Source organism: Lingula anatina, chromosome 2 (assembly GCF_051362555.1).
Source record: "Lingula anatina isolate TDL-2025a chromosome 2, LinAna3.0, whole genome shotgun sequence".
NCBI classification, from domain to species: Eukaryota; Metazoa; Brachiopoda; class Lingulata; order Lingulida; family Lingulidae; genus Lingula; species Lingula anatina.
In genome coordinates, this window is record NC_141768.1 from 3,032,710 (window position 1) to 3,049,296 (window position 16,587).

Here is a 16,587-nt window from a genome sequence, read left to right on the forward strand (position 1 = left end):
ACAGTTGCTCTGCACTCACGTGGAACCTGAATTTAAGATGTGAATCGTGCCTTTTAGTGTCGACGCCTGGGCTCCGTAACTGGAAAGCATTGCGATAGCGATATCACCTTTCATTTCGAGGCTATTTTATGGGGCGAGTAAATCCCGGGTTATGGAATAGAGGCGAATCTCCGTGCTTGCGCTCGGTCGCAATTCTCTATGCTCTAGAGTTACGGAGCTCTGTTAAGGTAGATTGATATATATATAGGACGTATTTCCTATTCCACTACTAAAATGCAGAGGAATATGTCATGTAATGAGATAATGCGGTCACACCAAAAATACAACCGGGGGAATTTGATGCAAGCTGACATAACGGGACTGCTTTTGGGCTGAATGTTGTTTTTGATTTCCAGTAGATCTTTTTGAAAGGTTTCCAATTTTATCAGCAAAGAGACGAAATAATGTCTTTGTTTGATGGTACATCGCAATTAACGGCCCGCCCCTCATAATAAGGAAAATTATAAAAGCGAACGCTGTCACCATATTGTAGTGCACACCTTTCACGAAAATAACTTACTTAGGTCCGGAGTCATCTTAGGGCGTATTCCCATAGATCGATTTATCCCCGTGGGGAGTCTCACTAGATTACTGTCAGATAATCCGGCAAAATGTCCACCCCGCCTACTGCAAGCTGTAAGGGGGTAATTAACTTTCGTGCCCGCTCGGCTGACAGCTATTTAGCGTGAACTCCCAGGGAGTTAGGTCGATCTAGTTTGGATCGATCTGATTTCTGGGAATGGGGTCTTATACACAAACTTACAGTGCAGTTAAATTGACAATAAAGCGTAGCATAAAAGCACAAGCGCGTGGAGTTGTGAATGAAAAAACGAAAAGGGGGACTTTTGTTTAATTTTATTGCGTGTAGGAATAAATATTCTACGTAAAAGGGAGGGGGTGGGCTATTTTAACATGTCGATCTACTAGAAGATTCATAAATATTTGCCATTTGTAACCATTTTATGACTGCCAAAAACTTATATAAGGAAGACGGGAATGATTCTAGCCCCGAGGAAATATGCATAATAATCTGGAAAACGTGTTTAGAATAAAAAAATATATTTTGAGGTTTATACTGTAGGCTACGTTTTGGACATTAAAATTCAAAAGTATTGAAAACGCTGCTAAAGTCCGTTTTCCATGGGTATTCTCCATTGATACACTGTGATTCATTTAAAGGGTTGTGTGTGATCTCGAAAACTTACATAATATCTACAGACCTAGTTTGTTGCCTATAAGAAATGTAGGTGAGTTACGTACCGTGAAATAGCTGCCCACGAAATGCTTTTATTTGGTGCGAAATTGCATTGTCCGTTCTTTACAACTCAAAACGCATTCAGCCTACTCTTAGGGTCAAAAACGCACTGAATATTTCGCTTGACTTTCGTCGAATAATGTAATGTTTTAGCTGAAGCGCTGTTATAAGAATATCACGTCGCGACGTAACCGCGAGACGTGGACCTCATGAGACGTCAGAGACGCGGAGCAGGAAAATAAAGAAAAGTGTGTATCAATAGTAGGCCTCTACTCTAAAATTTTGCGTCTCTGTCTTTCTTTATTCAAAAACATTACGTTACAACACAACAAATATGTAACTTGGAAAAGTGCCAGTGCTGAGCAGCGATCTGTTGTGATGCTTTTATTTTGATCAGCATTTAAACGAACGGTGCTATATTTTGGGTTCAATGCCAAGGCGTTTTTAATTTGGCACACTTTAAAAATTCTATTTTTTTGCTTTAAAAAATGGCAACCGGTGGCCAGTATGCTGTCGGCAAAGGAAAACTAAGGCGCCTGTTGCGCAGAATAAGTTTGGCTAGCATTGGAGAGGTTGTAGGTGAGTTGAAAAAGTACGTGTTTGTGGGTTAGTGTCTTAAGAACATTTAGTTGTTTATCTTACTTTAATGTGACATATGCCTATTGTTTACATATAGAGAAAACCATTTGTATGAACCGCTGGTTGATAAAGATAAATCATTTCATAGATTAGCTTACATCAACGGGCCTATATTTCAATCACATTGCATTCATTGCAAATGTAGTGAGAGGAATTTTTGTTGCACCTACAATCTTTCTTTAAAGTTTTATTTTAGTAACAAATTCGAAAGTATCCGTAAGTATTAATTTAGTAAATGTTTAGGTTTTTTTTTTTTTTTTTTTTTTTTTTTGGGGGGGGGGGGGGACTCAGAATTGGGAGCGTCTTAGATGGTATCTGTGACTCTCTTGTGCAAAGAGATAAGAAAAAGTGAAGCGGACGATGCAATCATTATCTCGAGTAAAATGGCATGCAATCTAGTAACGTCGAGCAATGGTACTTGTTCCGTTACCTCCGACTTTGAAGGGAAGTCTTTCTCCATAGATCCTTCATACAAACCGAAGAAGTTAAAGACAAGCGACACAGAACTGAAGAGCATTGATCTCGACTACAAACATGAATCGAGAGTTCTGGCCCTGTACACAGGTGGAACGATTGGCATGTGTATTCATGATGGAGGTAACAGTGTCAGTAATGACGCAATATTTGATCATAATCTTTTAATCACTTTATTAAAAACAATATAGACAACCTGGTCTAATTTTATTTAAGCAGTATGTGTCGGTGTTTATAAAAAGTGTATGTACTGTATACATGATTTTGCATGTTAATTTTTAGCACGAAAATTCATGCGTAAGCACTTCTATTGACAATTCTCATATGTACTGGCTGTTAGCACGGCCTGTACATATCAAAATCGTCAATAGGAGTGCTAACGCATGAATTTTCATGCTAGGTCATTTTAGTCGTCACGTTTCCGTTTTATCTTATACCGTACATGTAACGTACTAGTACTTAATCACCTATGAATCATTGACTCACCTCATGACCTGTATATACACCACATCTTTAATATACACAGCTGTGAAGGAATATTCCATTTACAAAATGACTGATTCCTAATTAAAATGAATAAACAGATATGATTACAGGTTGCTGGATCCGCCACCCAGTAATTACCTGTATTGCATCAATTTTTTCAATAGTTGATGTCATAATGACACCCCTTCCTTTCATTTGATTATATTTGTGGTTCATTTTACATGTATTTAAGCATTAGGCCACACTTTTTTAATTTTATGGATGACATCCTGCGCGCGCACCGATTTTCGTCCGTTCTCCAAAAAAAAAAAAAAAAAAAAAAATCCCCTCCCCCCCCCCCCCCCCCCCCCCATGCAAGGAAGTTGGTTGTCGCAAACATCGTTATTGAATTTGCAGGAAAATGCAATCGGCAATTCTCGGCTAATTCCGCAAGCTCTTAAGAGATTTTAACAAAAAACCAAACTTTTTAGAAAAAAACCAGGGACAAACTTTGAATGTAAAAATGGATTCATTTACCATTGGTAAGTATGGGAAAATTGTTGTTTACTCCAGGAAAATTCATTTTTTGGCCGAAACGAAGAGTTATTATTGCTTTAATTTCAAAATACACGACAATTAAAGTCATAAAGAGAACGGGGACCGTCTTTTTGGATTGGTTTGCCATTGATATTGGACATGGAGATATCACCCTTTTACAATTATACGAAAGGCTGGCCGCGGCCAGCGATCATCGCCCGGAAAATTTCAGTGACATTCTGTCCAAAGCAGCACATACCAGTTTCTTTTTGGAGCGAAAAAAAGGTCGACAAGAGCGTCGTGGTATTTGGTGGACTGAAGGTCGGACAGGCCACCCGATAGTTGGCTGCTAGCGTTTGAGTCGAAGTAGACAAAATGGCATCGACCGAAATTACCTTAGTAGTAGGAAGCATAGGCCCATCTTTGCTTCATTTTTTTAACAATTCTGTGAAGTGTTTACAATACTTTAATTTTCTGAGAGTACAAATTAAGACACGCTGTTTATTTGATATTTGTTTTATTGGATGCTATACCAACAGAATGCATGAAATAACCTTAAATAGATTTGGTAATATGCAGCATATATATTCATGACTTTTTACCTTTCTACGAAATAGGCCCTATTCACAAAGCTTTAATATTTTGAGAGCATGGATAAAGACATGTTGTTAGTTTGATACGTGTTTCTGTGGTAAATTAGTGTTTCCAGCTGTGTACTGAAAACATAACTTTTCTTAAGCAGTTTTTTTTTTTTTTTGGACTGTTTTTTTTTTTTTTTCGCCCGCTCGCACCGACTTTGGGGTCCCCAGAGGATGTCATCCATAAAAATAAAAAAGTGTGGCCTTAGTAAACAACTTTTTTGATATGGTATTATATTTTCTTTATAGTTTATACCCCAGAACCAAACTTTCTTGTCAGTGAGTTAAGAAAATTATCAATATTCCATGACCAGGAGTACTTAGTTAAACACAGTATATGTGATGGAGGTCAAACACCAACCCCATGGATGCAGTCACCATTGTGTATGCCGTGAGTAATTCATTTCAGCAATAATTATGACGTGCCCCACTCAGATTACACTAAAAAGCTTTTTAAGATTAGGGAAAATATAGAGGCTCATTTATGTGACCCATCTGTTTTATTTCCAAGGTTTGGAATCAAATATTTGAGCAAAAACTATTTAAAAAAGATATTGATCCCATGACTACATTCACATTTTCAAAGTCAAAAAAGAGACAAACCAACTTATAACACATTTTGCAAAATAGATTATACTTATGGAGTGTATCAGTTAAGGCATTACATACACTATATAAACAAAATAAAACCTTCATAATATACTTTTTTTTTCAGTTTAAGCAAGGAAAAGAAAAATGTAGTATATTGTGTGTATGAGTATGAGCCCCTGCTGGATTCCTCCAATATGACCATGGATGACTGGGCTAGGATTGCCTCAGACATTAAGGTAAATCTAAGAGTCCAGTGCATCTGCTTCTTTTTGAATCCTTTCAGTATTAGAAAAAGTGACAATTTTTTTATACATTGTGTGCATGCTTTATTTTATTATAATTATTTTTTATTATTGTTTTTCTTTTTAATTCTGTAAACATGACAGTTTTTTTTTCATTCAGACTTACTATGAGGATTTTGATGGGTTTGTTATACTTCATGGGACAGATACTATGGCCTACACAGCCTCAGCTTTGTCTTTCATGTTTGAGAACCTGGGAAAACCTATCATTCTTACTGGCTCACAGGTAAGTTTTTGTTCTCATTATTGAGGCATTAAGAAAATCACATTAGAACGCGATAAAAATACCCTTCCCCCTATGCCACCCCTACACACAAGTACACACACACACACACACACGTGTGGGCCAACATACATCTATGGATTGCATCACCTTCCATGAAAATCAAAGTCAAATTGTGGTTAAAATGAACAGAATATTAGGTACTGCATAAGTTGGTAATGCTAGAAATTGGGTTTTTATCTTTGAAAAACTGTGCCCTTTTTAGCATAAGAAAATTTAGCAGGTGAATTTTCAAATATTTCCTATATAGTGTACACAAAAGAGAGATATATCACAGAAAAGGAGATAATATCTTTATCTATTCATTTCATCAATCTAAATTTTCAGCATGTGGCTTACTACCAAATGCTGTTTGCTTATTTATTCAGATTCCTATCTTTGAGACTCGTAGTGACGGCAGGGATAATCTTCTTGGTGCTCTCATTATGGCTGGAAACTACTGCATTCCAGAGGTAACACATTCTCAGTGTGTATGTGTGTATTGATATGTATTCTGCACAAAGTCTTTTAATTGCTAAAAATGCAATATAAGTTAAGTTTCACATTCAGTATAATAATACTTAAAAGGATAAAGTCAGTATGAGATTGCAAATATTGATCTTTTTCATTAAGCAGCTTTTAAAGCATTTAATTTACTACATTGAAATGAATGAAAACCAAAGTTTTTTATGAACAAAGTACATACTTTATCCGGATCTTGATTCTATAGATTTTTTTTTATTTCTAGGTAATGATATTTTTCAACAATAAGCTTCTTAGAGGAAACCGTTCAACCAAATTTGATAGTAGCAGTTTTGATGCATTCCATTCCCCAAACTTTCCTCCCCTTGCTGTTTTAGAGACTAAGATTCATGGTATGATATTTAAAACTTATAAAAATGTGTATTTGAAAGTATTAAGGTGAATATCATTTCTTCAGAAATTCCATTTTAAAAATAAATTGTTTATAACAAGTTTGATTCTTGTTTTCTATCTCAGTTACAATGTACTAGATTGACTGTCTATTTTAGGTTTGTACCCATGATATGATTCACATGGTACAATATGTATTTCAAGTTTTTCTTGATTTTATGTTTACTTACAGTGGATTGGGATGAGATTTTTACAAGCAACACCACTCAAAAATGTACCCTGCATACAAACCTTTGTCCTAGTGTGGGATTACTCCGTCTTTTCCCCAGCATCACCACCGCTACGGTTAGTTGAATAAGTTCTTTTTAGTCAGGTTTGAAAGTTTAAATGTTCTATTGGGTTAAGATCATGAAAAAATGCTAAAAATAAATGAAATAGTAAATATCCACGCTCTAAGGGAATTATATGGACAATTAAAAAAGATATTCACTAAATGTTTATTTATGCAGGTCATTATATCATGTATGGATTTTATATAGAGAGAAATCAATGCTTTAGGTTCAAAGATGTCCAATGTCATAGTAAATTTTCAGATTTTGATAAGAATTTTGATTATTTTTATTGATAAAGTTTAAATCATTATTATTATTATTATTATTATTATTATTATTATTATTATAGGTTCGCCAGTTTTTGGCACCTCCACTCAAGGGAATGGTCCTGGAATCCTACGGGGCAGGAAATGCTCCAGATTCCAGAAAGGACTTAATGCAAGTGTTCTCAGAGGCCACGGAAAGAGGAGTGCTGCTGCTTAACATCACCCAGTGTCACAGAGGCTCTGTTAACCCAAGTTATGCCACAGGAAAGGTTTGCTGATAATTAAGAAAAATACTCTTGAAAATGTTATTTTGTTTTTTGTTTTTTGACACCAATGCAGCAGCTAAGCTTGTGGCTTAGTGTGGTAAGATGTCCTAGGGACCACTCAGATTGAGAAGAGCCGAGTGCTAGTAAGGCCGTGACCTAAATATGGCGGACTTACACGAAGACCGCTTAATCCTGTAATGGTCTCTCCGCCTCTTTGATGCCTCCCCATGCGGCGTCCCTGAAGGGGCACAGTAATTAAATCTTGGCTCAATTCAACTGGTCGAGGGACAACGCGTGGGGAGGCGTGAAAGAGGCGGAGAGACCATTACAGAATTAAGCAGTCTCCCTTTCATGTAGGTCCGCCATATTTAGGTCTTTACTAGCACTTTGCTCTTCTCAGTCTGAATGGTCCCCTACTTACATATTTTTAGAATACCCAATTCAGTTTGCAAAAATCAAAGGAAAACTATTATTTTAGATTTTATCAGTTAAGAACTTGTGCATACATATAAGACACTCACACTTAAAAACAAGGCAGCAAAGCTGTCAAATGTACAGACAAAAAGAAGGAAAAAAACAAAATAGGGTACAGTCAATTCTGATGCAAAAGTACATTATGTTAAACTGCAAATTCAACATCAAATTTTAATTATGCTCAACAGGTAATTCCAATGTAAGTAAAATGTGTAACAAGCATAAGGCTTCAGCCCCATAGGAGTTCAAGTTCACACTCTGAAAATGTATAACTTCCAGAAAAAGAAGTCAATTAGACTGCTTTTCTCAGGCTGCATTGTAGTCCTGTATTTCTTTTTTGAAAGTTTGGCAATCATAAGTAAGATGGTTTTCCCATAATGGTTTTCATGACAGCAGCACCCAAAATTGTGAGTTCTTCTATTCTGATACAATATTACATAACGGTTAACAGCATAATGACAATCAATTTTTAATAATAAAATAAAGGTATCATGGATTTTCAGAAAATGTGACTAGCATGGGTCTTCAAGCCTGTGGAACTTCAAAGTCACACCTTGAAAATGCCAATATGTGAAAAATTAAACTTTCACAAAAAATCTGTTTAACCGGCAGAAAGAATTACCAAACAGATTGCATTGCCTACTGAAGCTGTATTTAAGTCCCATGTTTCTTTCTGTAAGTTTGAGAACAGTAAATGACATGGTTTTCCTTAAATGGTCATCATGGGAGCAGTGCCCAAAATAGGTTTATTTTCAAATTTTGATGCAATATTACATTATGTTTAACAGCATAATGATCATCAATTTTTAATAATATCATGTATATTCAGAAAATGTGACTAGCAAAGGTCTTCATGCCCATGGAACTTCAAAGTGACACCTTGAATATGCCAAAATGTAAACTAGACAGCACTGTGCTGAAATGGGTTTATTTCCATTTTTAACACTTTTTTAATATAAGATGAAATAAACAGTTTACTGCCATTTTTATATGATCAACTAAGAAAATTGATGAGATGGGACAAATATCAATAGAACTGTGTCAAATGTCCAATTTCCTCCATTCTGACATTCTGAACATAGTAAATGATTGAATCTGACTGATATGAGTTTATTTCCATTTTTGACACTTTATTACACAATACACGATAACAAGTTTACCATCATTTCTACATAATCAACTAACAATGTTGTAAAGATGCAGGAAATGTCAAACAAACACTTCTATGTGTCTTATTAATTAAATAATAAGACTGTTAACATGCCTAAGAATTGAATTTGAGGAAATGTGAAAAAACAGCATGACTTCTAAAACAATGGCCCGATTATACTAATTTTCAAACTCAACCTGCATTTTAGTAAGATTGACCACTCCTGTGAGTTTAATGACAATTGGTCTATCTGTTTTTCTTATATTGTGTTTACAGTGTTGCATATATGCTAAAAAGTGAAAAAACAGCGTAACTACTAAAATAGTGGCCCGATCATGCCGATTTTCGAACTTGGCCTGCGTTTTAGTAAGATTGATTACTCCTGTGAGTTTCATGACAACAGGCCTATCGGTTTTCCTTAAAATGTGTTAACAGGGTTGCATATATGCTGAAAAGTGAAAAAACAGCATAACTTCTACAATAATGGCCAGATCATGCTGATTTTCGAACTTGACCTGCGTTTTATGAATATTCATCAGCTCTGTAAATATAAAGCCAAAAAGTAAAACTGCCCTCCACTTATCGTGTTAACAAGGAAAGTGCACGGCGCCGGCATCGGCATCGGCGACGGCGACGACGGCGACGACAGACGCAGGTGATGGCAATATGTACAGACACATCTGTGTCTGTACATAAAAATAAAAGATGAAAAGTATTTTTATTTTGCATATGTCCTTAATACACCAATAGATTTGTTAGTTATTGACCTGTGATTTGTATTTTATATTTCCAGGCTTTGATTGATGCAGGCGTGATCCCAGGCTCCGACATGACACCTGAGGCAGCACTGACCAAGCTGGCCTTTGTAATAGGAAGAGAAGACTGGAGTTTAGAGCACAAGAGGAAGGTAAGAGGAATGTGTTTTACTATTATTATTATTTATTTTATGATTTAAAAGACTTTATGAAATTTTAATTGTGAATCAAATATTAATGCGCTTGCTAAAGGAATAAAGGGTTTAAAGGGGCATCCCTGTTGTCATAGCAACAACTACGTATTTTAGTTTGATAGAGAGTATTTGTGCAATGAAGTGAATGTTCAGGGAATCTTTTTATGTACAGACACAGATGTGTCTGTACATATTGCCATCACCTGCGTCTGTCGTCGCCGTCGCCGTCGCCGATCATGTCGCCGTCGCCGTCGCCGTGCACTTTCAGCGTTAACACCATAAGTGGAAGACAGTTTTACTTTTTGGCTTTATATTTACAGAGCTGACTAATATTCATAAAACGCAGGTCAAGTTCGAATATCAGCATGATCGGGCCATTATTGTAGAATTTATGCTGTTTTTTCACTTTTTAGCATATATGCAACACTGTTAACACATTTCAAGGAAAACCGATAGGCCTGTTGTCATGAAACTCACAGGAGTAATCAATCTTACTAAAACGCAGATCAAGTTCGAAAATCGGCACGATCGGGCCACTATTTTAGTAGTTATGCTGTTTTTTTTCACTTTTCAGTATATGTGCAACACTGTTAACACATTTCAAGGAAAACCGATAGACCTGTTGTCATGAAACTCACAGGAGTAATTAATCTTACTAAACTTACTAAACTAAATCAGGCCATTATTTTATACGTTATGCTGTTTTTTCACATTTCCTCAGATTCAATTCTTAGGCATGTTAACAGTCTCATTATTTAACTAATAAGATTCGTAAAAGTGTTTGTTTGACATTTCCTGCATCTTTACAACATTGTTAGTTGATTATGTAAAAATGATGGTAAACTTGTTCTCATGTATTGTATAATAGAGTTTCAAAAATGGAAATAAACTCATATCATTGCAGTTTGTCAGATTCATTCATTCACTATGTTCAGAAACTCAGAATGGAGGAAATTGGACATTAAACACTGTTCTATTGATATTTTTCCCATCTCATCAATTTTCTTAGTTGATCATATATAAATGGCAGTAAATTGTTAATTTTGTTATATGTTAAAAAATTGTTCAAAATGGAAAAAACACATTTCAGGACAGTGCTGTCTTGTCTACATTTTGGCATTTTCAAGGTGTGACTTTGAAGTTCCTTGGGCCTGAAGACCTTTGCTAGGAACATTTTCTGAATATCCATGATACTAATATTTTATTATTAAAAATTGATGGTAATTATCCTGTTAAACATTATGTAATATTGCATCAAAATTTGAAGACACCCCTATTTTGGACACTGCTCCCATGATGACCATTTAAGGAAAACCATGTCACTTACTGTTCTCAAACTTACAGGAAGAAACATGGGACTTAAATAAAGCTTCAGTGGGCAATGCAGTCTATTTTGGTAAATTTTTTTGGCAGTTAATCAGTTTTTTGTGAAAATTTAATTTTTCACATATTGGCATTTTCAAGGTGTGACTTAAGAACCTCCACGAGCTTGAAGACCCATGCTAATCACATTTTCTGAAAATCCATGATATGGATCTTTTATTATTAAAAACTGATGGTCATTATGCTGTTAAGCATTATGTAATATTGCATTAAAATAGAAGAAAACACAATTTTGGGTGCTGCTGCCATGATGACCATTATGGGAAAACCATGTTACTTATGATTGTCAAACTTTCAAAAAAGAACAAAGGACTAAAATGCAGCCTGAGTTGGAAAAGCAGTCTAATTGGCTTCTTTTTCTGGAAGTTATACATTTTAGTGAAATATTCATTTTTATCATGTTGGCATATTCATTGTGGGACTCGAAGCTCCCATGGACATGAAGCCAAATGGTAATCAAATTTTTTACATGTCCATGCTATTTATAGTCAATAATCAAAAATTGGTGATAATTATTCTGTAATTTATTATGTAATGTTACATCAATATTGACAAAAATCTTTTTGCACTGCTACTAAAAACATTATGAAAAGAAAACTGTGTTACTTATTATTATTTTCAACTTACAAGTATGATTTGTAGGATTGGCATGCAGTTCAAATAAGAAAGCCAGCTCAATTGGGTTATCATTTATTATTGAATTTAAGCAGTTTTATGTGAAATTTTCATTTTTCTCTTTCTGGCATTTTCAAAGTGTAAACTTAAACTCCCATGGGCCTAAAGCCTTACGCTTGTTACACATTTCACTTACATTGGTATTACCTGTTGAGCATAATTAAAATTTGATGTTGAATTTGCAGTTAAGCATAATGTATTTTTGCATCAGAATTGACAGTAGCCCGTTTTGTGCATTGTTATTGTCTGCTTTTTGTCTGTACATTTGACAGCTTTGCTGCCTTGTTTGAAATTTGAAGCAATGCCTTTGTTTGGCACCCTGAGCTTCAGAGATAACTTGACACTAACCTCTTCACAATAGCCTATCTTCATCGTGTCAAGTTACCTCTGACGAAAATAGTTTGACCTAGTTTATATAAGCCAATCAAATCCCAGTTTCGAAAAATTTTCACCAAAGTTTGGTGAAAACGCTTATTGGTTGACCGTCAATCGGTAATCCTCGGCTGATTCCGCAAGCTCCATACTAACAACAAAGTTATTGTCGAGTGCGGAGACATCCGAGTAGTGCCGAGTGCATAACCGTACACAAAAAGGATGGCGTCTTCTACGAGTGACTACGTAAAATAATTTGTTAAGTTATCTCTTGATTCTTTGCAAAATATGAGTATATCGGAATTGAAACCAGAGCAGTTTGAGGCCCTGCATCATTATCTACTGAGGGATGATGTATTTTGCGTGCTGCCCACAGGTTACGGCAAGTCCCTGATATTGAGCCTTATCTCTGATTGGTCCGGATTTGAACAAAGTGCGCTTTGACTCGTTCGCGTTCATTGGCTAGATCGTTCAATGAGTCATTGAGTGCGGGCTTTAAATTTGATTGGCGGGCGGCGGGGGCAATCGAATGTGGTCAGAGGTAACTTGACACGATGATGATAGGCTATAGAGAAGAGGTTAGTGTCAAGTTATCTCTGAAGCTCAGGGTGTTGTTTGGTGGAACATGTGAAAATATAGAACAAAAGGCTTTATCAAGATTTTCCCAGCAAGTGAGGGTTGCTGCAAGGAGTAGAATAGGAGACTGTGGCATATTTTGAGTAATGACTGTAGTGTGATGTGCATACATGTTTTTTGTTTTGTTTTGTAGAAGTTATCCCAGAACATCCGTGGTGAATTGAAAACTGCAAGGACAGAGAGCTTGGTGTCAGATTTCAAACTTATCGACAGTTTAGGCAAGCTGATGAAAATTAGCTCCAAAGAAGCAAGTTACTTTACTTTTATTATTATTTAAATTAATTGAGTATTGATTATTGTTCTCAATAAAATAATCATCTAAGACATTCAAATGATGTTGTAATGCTTTAGGTAGAATATACCTTGATTAGTTATACAATTTCTTTGTTTCAGTACAAAGACTATACAGAAAAAATAAAAAGAAGAAACTTAATTTATGTTTGTGTTTTTATAGGAAATGCAAACACTGAAGGATGCCATATTTCCATCATTGATGTGCACTGCAGCCCAAAATGGTGATCTGGCCGTACTCCAAAAAATTAGAGAAGGGGTTAGACATCTCTGTTTTCTTGTGCATATTGTTGTCTTCCTCAACTTTGAACAATTTTGCTTCATATAAAGCACTCGATTTTTCTTGAATATATATTCTAAAATTTAAGGTGTCTATTTTTATCCTTAAACTTGAATTTGTCATAATTGTTATTATTACTATTATTAGTCTTATGAAGAAGAATGATATGTCACACCTGTTGAAGATAATATGGTGATGCAATGCAGAATTATAGGTTTAAACCCCTTTTCTTTTTAATGTTTGAAATAAAGATTTCATTTCCTAAAGGGAGGTCACATAGGCATGGTGGACTACAGTGGCAGGAGTCCTCTTCACATTGCCTGTGGGAAAGGTCACTTCCACATTGTCCAGTATCTGCTACAGCATGGCGCTCCTCTCCATGTTAGGGACAACAATGGACGGTCACCTTTGTACGATGCAGTCAAGTTGAAACATCTTGATATTGTTCGCCTGCTGGTTCAGACTGGAGCTCATTTGGTTCTACCCCCATATAAATTGGGCTCAGAGTTATGCCTGTAGGTTGAAATGAAAAAAGAAAATTTAAATTATAGCACTGATTTTTTCTAGCTACTGCTAGCTGTTATCAATCACTCAAAATTTTTGTTTTAGTCAAATAATGGATCATTTAATGATAAAAAGGGTATACTTATAATCAGTTAAAAATTAAGGTAAATTAATTTTCTTTTTTTTTTTAGCTGAAGTGAGAAACATTTTTACCAATGGTAACATGGTTCTTTGATGTCTGTATGTAAATGCTTCAAAAAATTATTTTTCCTGATTTTTTTTAAAAATAGATATTTGACTAACTTTGTAGGTCTGCAGCTCAAGATGATGTGGATTCCCTCAAAGCTTGGGCTTTATCTGGTGCTAATCTAAGTCAGGGCGACTACGACGGAAGAACTGCACTACATGTTGTAAGGAAAACCTGTTAAAAACTCTTACTATATACTTGTCATGTCACAAAATACTCATATTTCTTCACTGTGTAAATGAACATGGACGCTGAGACCTGCAACCCTTTTAATGTCCATTTTGAAATTTTGTCATATGACATTTGATTTAAAAAAAACAATTATTGGGTAATTTTTTTCAGGCAGCTTCTCATGGACATCAAGATTCAGTGGAGTTTCTGTTAGAACAAGGGGTAAGTGTCACAGCAGAAGATAGGTTTGGATATACTCCACTCAAGGAGGCAACTGCTAAAGGACACAGAGAAATCTCCAAGCTGATCCTGGACGCTGTGAAGCCCACTGTTAGCAGAAGCACTTCCACAGACACTTAACTTATTTATTGTCCTGTATGAATGTAATATAAAATATGAAAACACCTGATTGTGTGCTGCATTTTAATAATGCTAATTATTTGCACTGTTTTGGTATTTTGACTATTTGATGAAAGAAGATATTGTGCTGTAAGATTACTAGTCCTAAGAGGCTTTTTTTCTTATCTTATAAATGTTTAAGGTACATTGCCTGTTTTAGAGTTTCCCATAGTCATACTTACTATGTCTGCAAATCCTGCAGAGCTACTGTTATTTCACAATTCAGACCTAAAAAATTAAATATATGGGAAATCACAGTCTTCTAAATGAGTGGCCATTCATTTACTGTAGAACTATAACAATTACTCAAAATAGAATATAAAACCCAAGTGCAGGAGCAACTAAACAATGATTCTGAAGTAGGACAAAAAGCACATATGTACATAATTTCTATTATTAGTGTGTAGCATCTTTTTACAAATACCAGGTATTTTTACCATACCAAATAATTCCAGTATGATAATTATCAGTGCACGTCGACATACCTCAAACCATTTCAATTCCATTTTTAAATCTTTTTGCAAATTATATGTTGATGTATGAACATAACAGAGTATCTTTTATTTAATTTGACCTTCTGGAGGTACGTGTATATCGTTTTATTCCTTATTATATGAAGGTGTTTTTTAGTACGAATCTCAGATTTTCTTAGGGGAAGTTATTAGTTGCCATAAAGTGTCACAAAAATCCTGTTTATACTTTACAAGGTTAATTCTTAGGTTTTCTCATTCAGGTATTAGTATTCCCCTTTCATTAAAACAATTGTAAGGCTTTTTTGTAGGATAGGTACATTAAAGCTGAATGTGTGCAATATACCAATTATCAAAGCTTTTTTGTTTTACCTTTTTTCACATTATAATTTGTTTCATCTTCATTCCAGGAAAAAGGTGTACATTATATATATATATATATATATATATATATATATATATATATATATATATATTGTTTTTCCTAAAATATTTTTATTTGTCACAAACTATTAACATTGGTACATGCACTTGTATAACTGTTTTTAGAAATTACTTCTCATTTTAAGTAATGTTGATTTTGCTTTAATTTATACATTTGTTTACCTGAAACAAAATAAAAAGTACACAGTTAACTTGTGTAAGTTTGTCACCTAAAGCTTAATAAATTATATATGTTACTGTCTAGAAGTAATACTTTTTCTCATATGTTTCATCTTTAAATTGCTGCTCATGTGAACATTGCATGGTGTCTGTTTTCTGTAACTTGGTTTCTGGGGTGTTGAAAATGCAGAATATTTTTAAACACAAATGTGGGATTTCACTTCTCTTCGAGTTTTTAACCATTTAGACCTGACGGATTTTCTCAGGTCCAGAACGACAGGCCTCGGATGCAAAGCCGACCATCGCCCCCTTGGTGTGGGTGACAAATTTTTGGTGTTTTGGAAAGCACACAGTGCCCTTTGGAAAGCACACAGTGTCATTATACCCTTTTGTTTCTCAAAGAAATAGAGCGAGAAAACAGCATACTACGTACATATCGATTATTTAAAACAAATTATGAAAGGGAAGCGTACACAACAGCACCTATACCAAAACATGAAATGCAAAATTTGGCAAAATTTAGAACAGGGGCACATGACTTAGAAATCCAAAGAGGCAGATACCGAAAACCAAAATCAATACCCCCTGAAGAAAGGATCTGCAAGTTATGCTCAGATGAAGTGGAAAATGAAATACACTTTCTTTTAAAATGCCCCTTACTCACCAAACACAGGGAGATCCTAAAACCAGATCCTACACAAACCCCAGAGGGTCAGTTCAAATGCATAATGCAGTCAAACGATTTACATGTTATAAAGAATGTGGCCCACTATATCACAATGTGTAATAAGGAAAGAAAAAATATTCTCAACCAACCACCACCTAGTCAACCAAAGTAACGAGCGTATACTGCAATTGTAAAATCTGATCACAGTTATTGTATAAACAATATTGTAATTTACTATTGTAATTTTAGTTATATGATTATATTATGTATACTGTTAGGTCATAGTCATTGTAAAAAATGTACTTGAACCGCAATAAATAATAATAAAAAAATTTGGTACGGTTTAGAACTATGATTTAGCTAGTCAAAATTCTAAT

The 16,587-nt window shown here is 35.1% G+C and overlaps 1 protein-coding gene across 1 annotated transcript in view; it reads left to right on the top strand.

Moving 5' to 3' along the window:
* The first annotated feature begins 2,241 nt into the window (after window positions 1–2,241).
* The window catches only part of LOC106173330 (L-asparaginase-like), a 30,784-nt gene continuing 16,438 nt past the window's right edge, over window positions 2,242–16,587 (top strand). Inside the window, exons 1-14 of the mRNA XM_087003428.1 lie at window positions 2,242–2,530; window positions 4,297–4,438; window positions 4,763–4,874; window positions 5,041–5,166; window positions 5,592–5,675; window positions 5,951–6,077; window positions 6,308–6,420; window positions 6,757–6,942; window positions 9,357–9,470; window positions 12,712–12,825; window positions 13,033–13,128; window positions 13,417–13,664; window positions 13,964–14,063; window positions 14,243–15,357. Of these exons, the coding sequence (XP_086859554.1) occupies window positions 2,242–2,530; window positions 4,297–4,438; window positions 4,763–4,874; window positions 5,041–5,166; window positions 5,592–5,675; window positions 5,951–6,077; window positions 6,308–6,420; window positions 6,757–6,942; window positions 9,357–9,470; window positions 12,712–12,825; window positions 13,033–13,128; window positions 13,417–13,664; window positions 13,964–14,063; window positions 14,243–14,431 (2,040 nt within the window). The 3' untranslated portion in view covers window positions 14,432–15,357. The remainder of the gene's footprint in view (window positions 2,531–4,296; window positions 4,439–4,762; window positions 4,875–5,040; window positions 5,167–5,591; window positions 5,676–5,950; window positions 6,078–6,307; window positions 6,421–6,756; window positions 6,943–9,356; window positions 9,471–12,711; window positions 12,826–13,032; window positions 13,129–13,416; window positions 13,665–13,963; window positions 14,064–14,242; window positions 15,358–16,587) is intronic.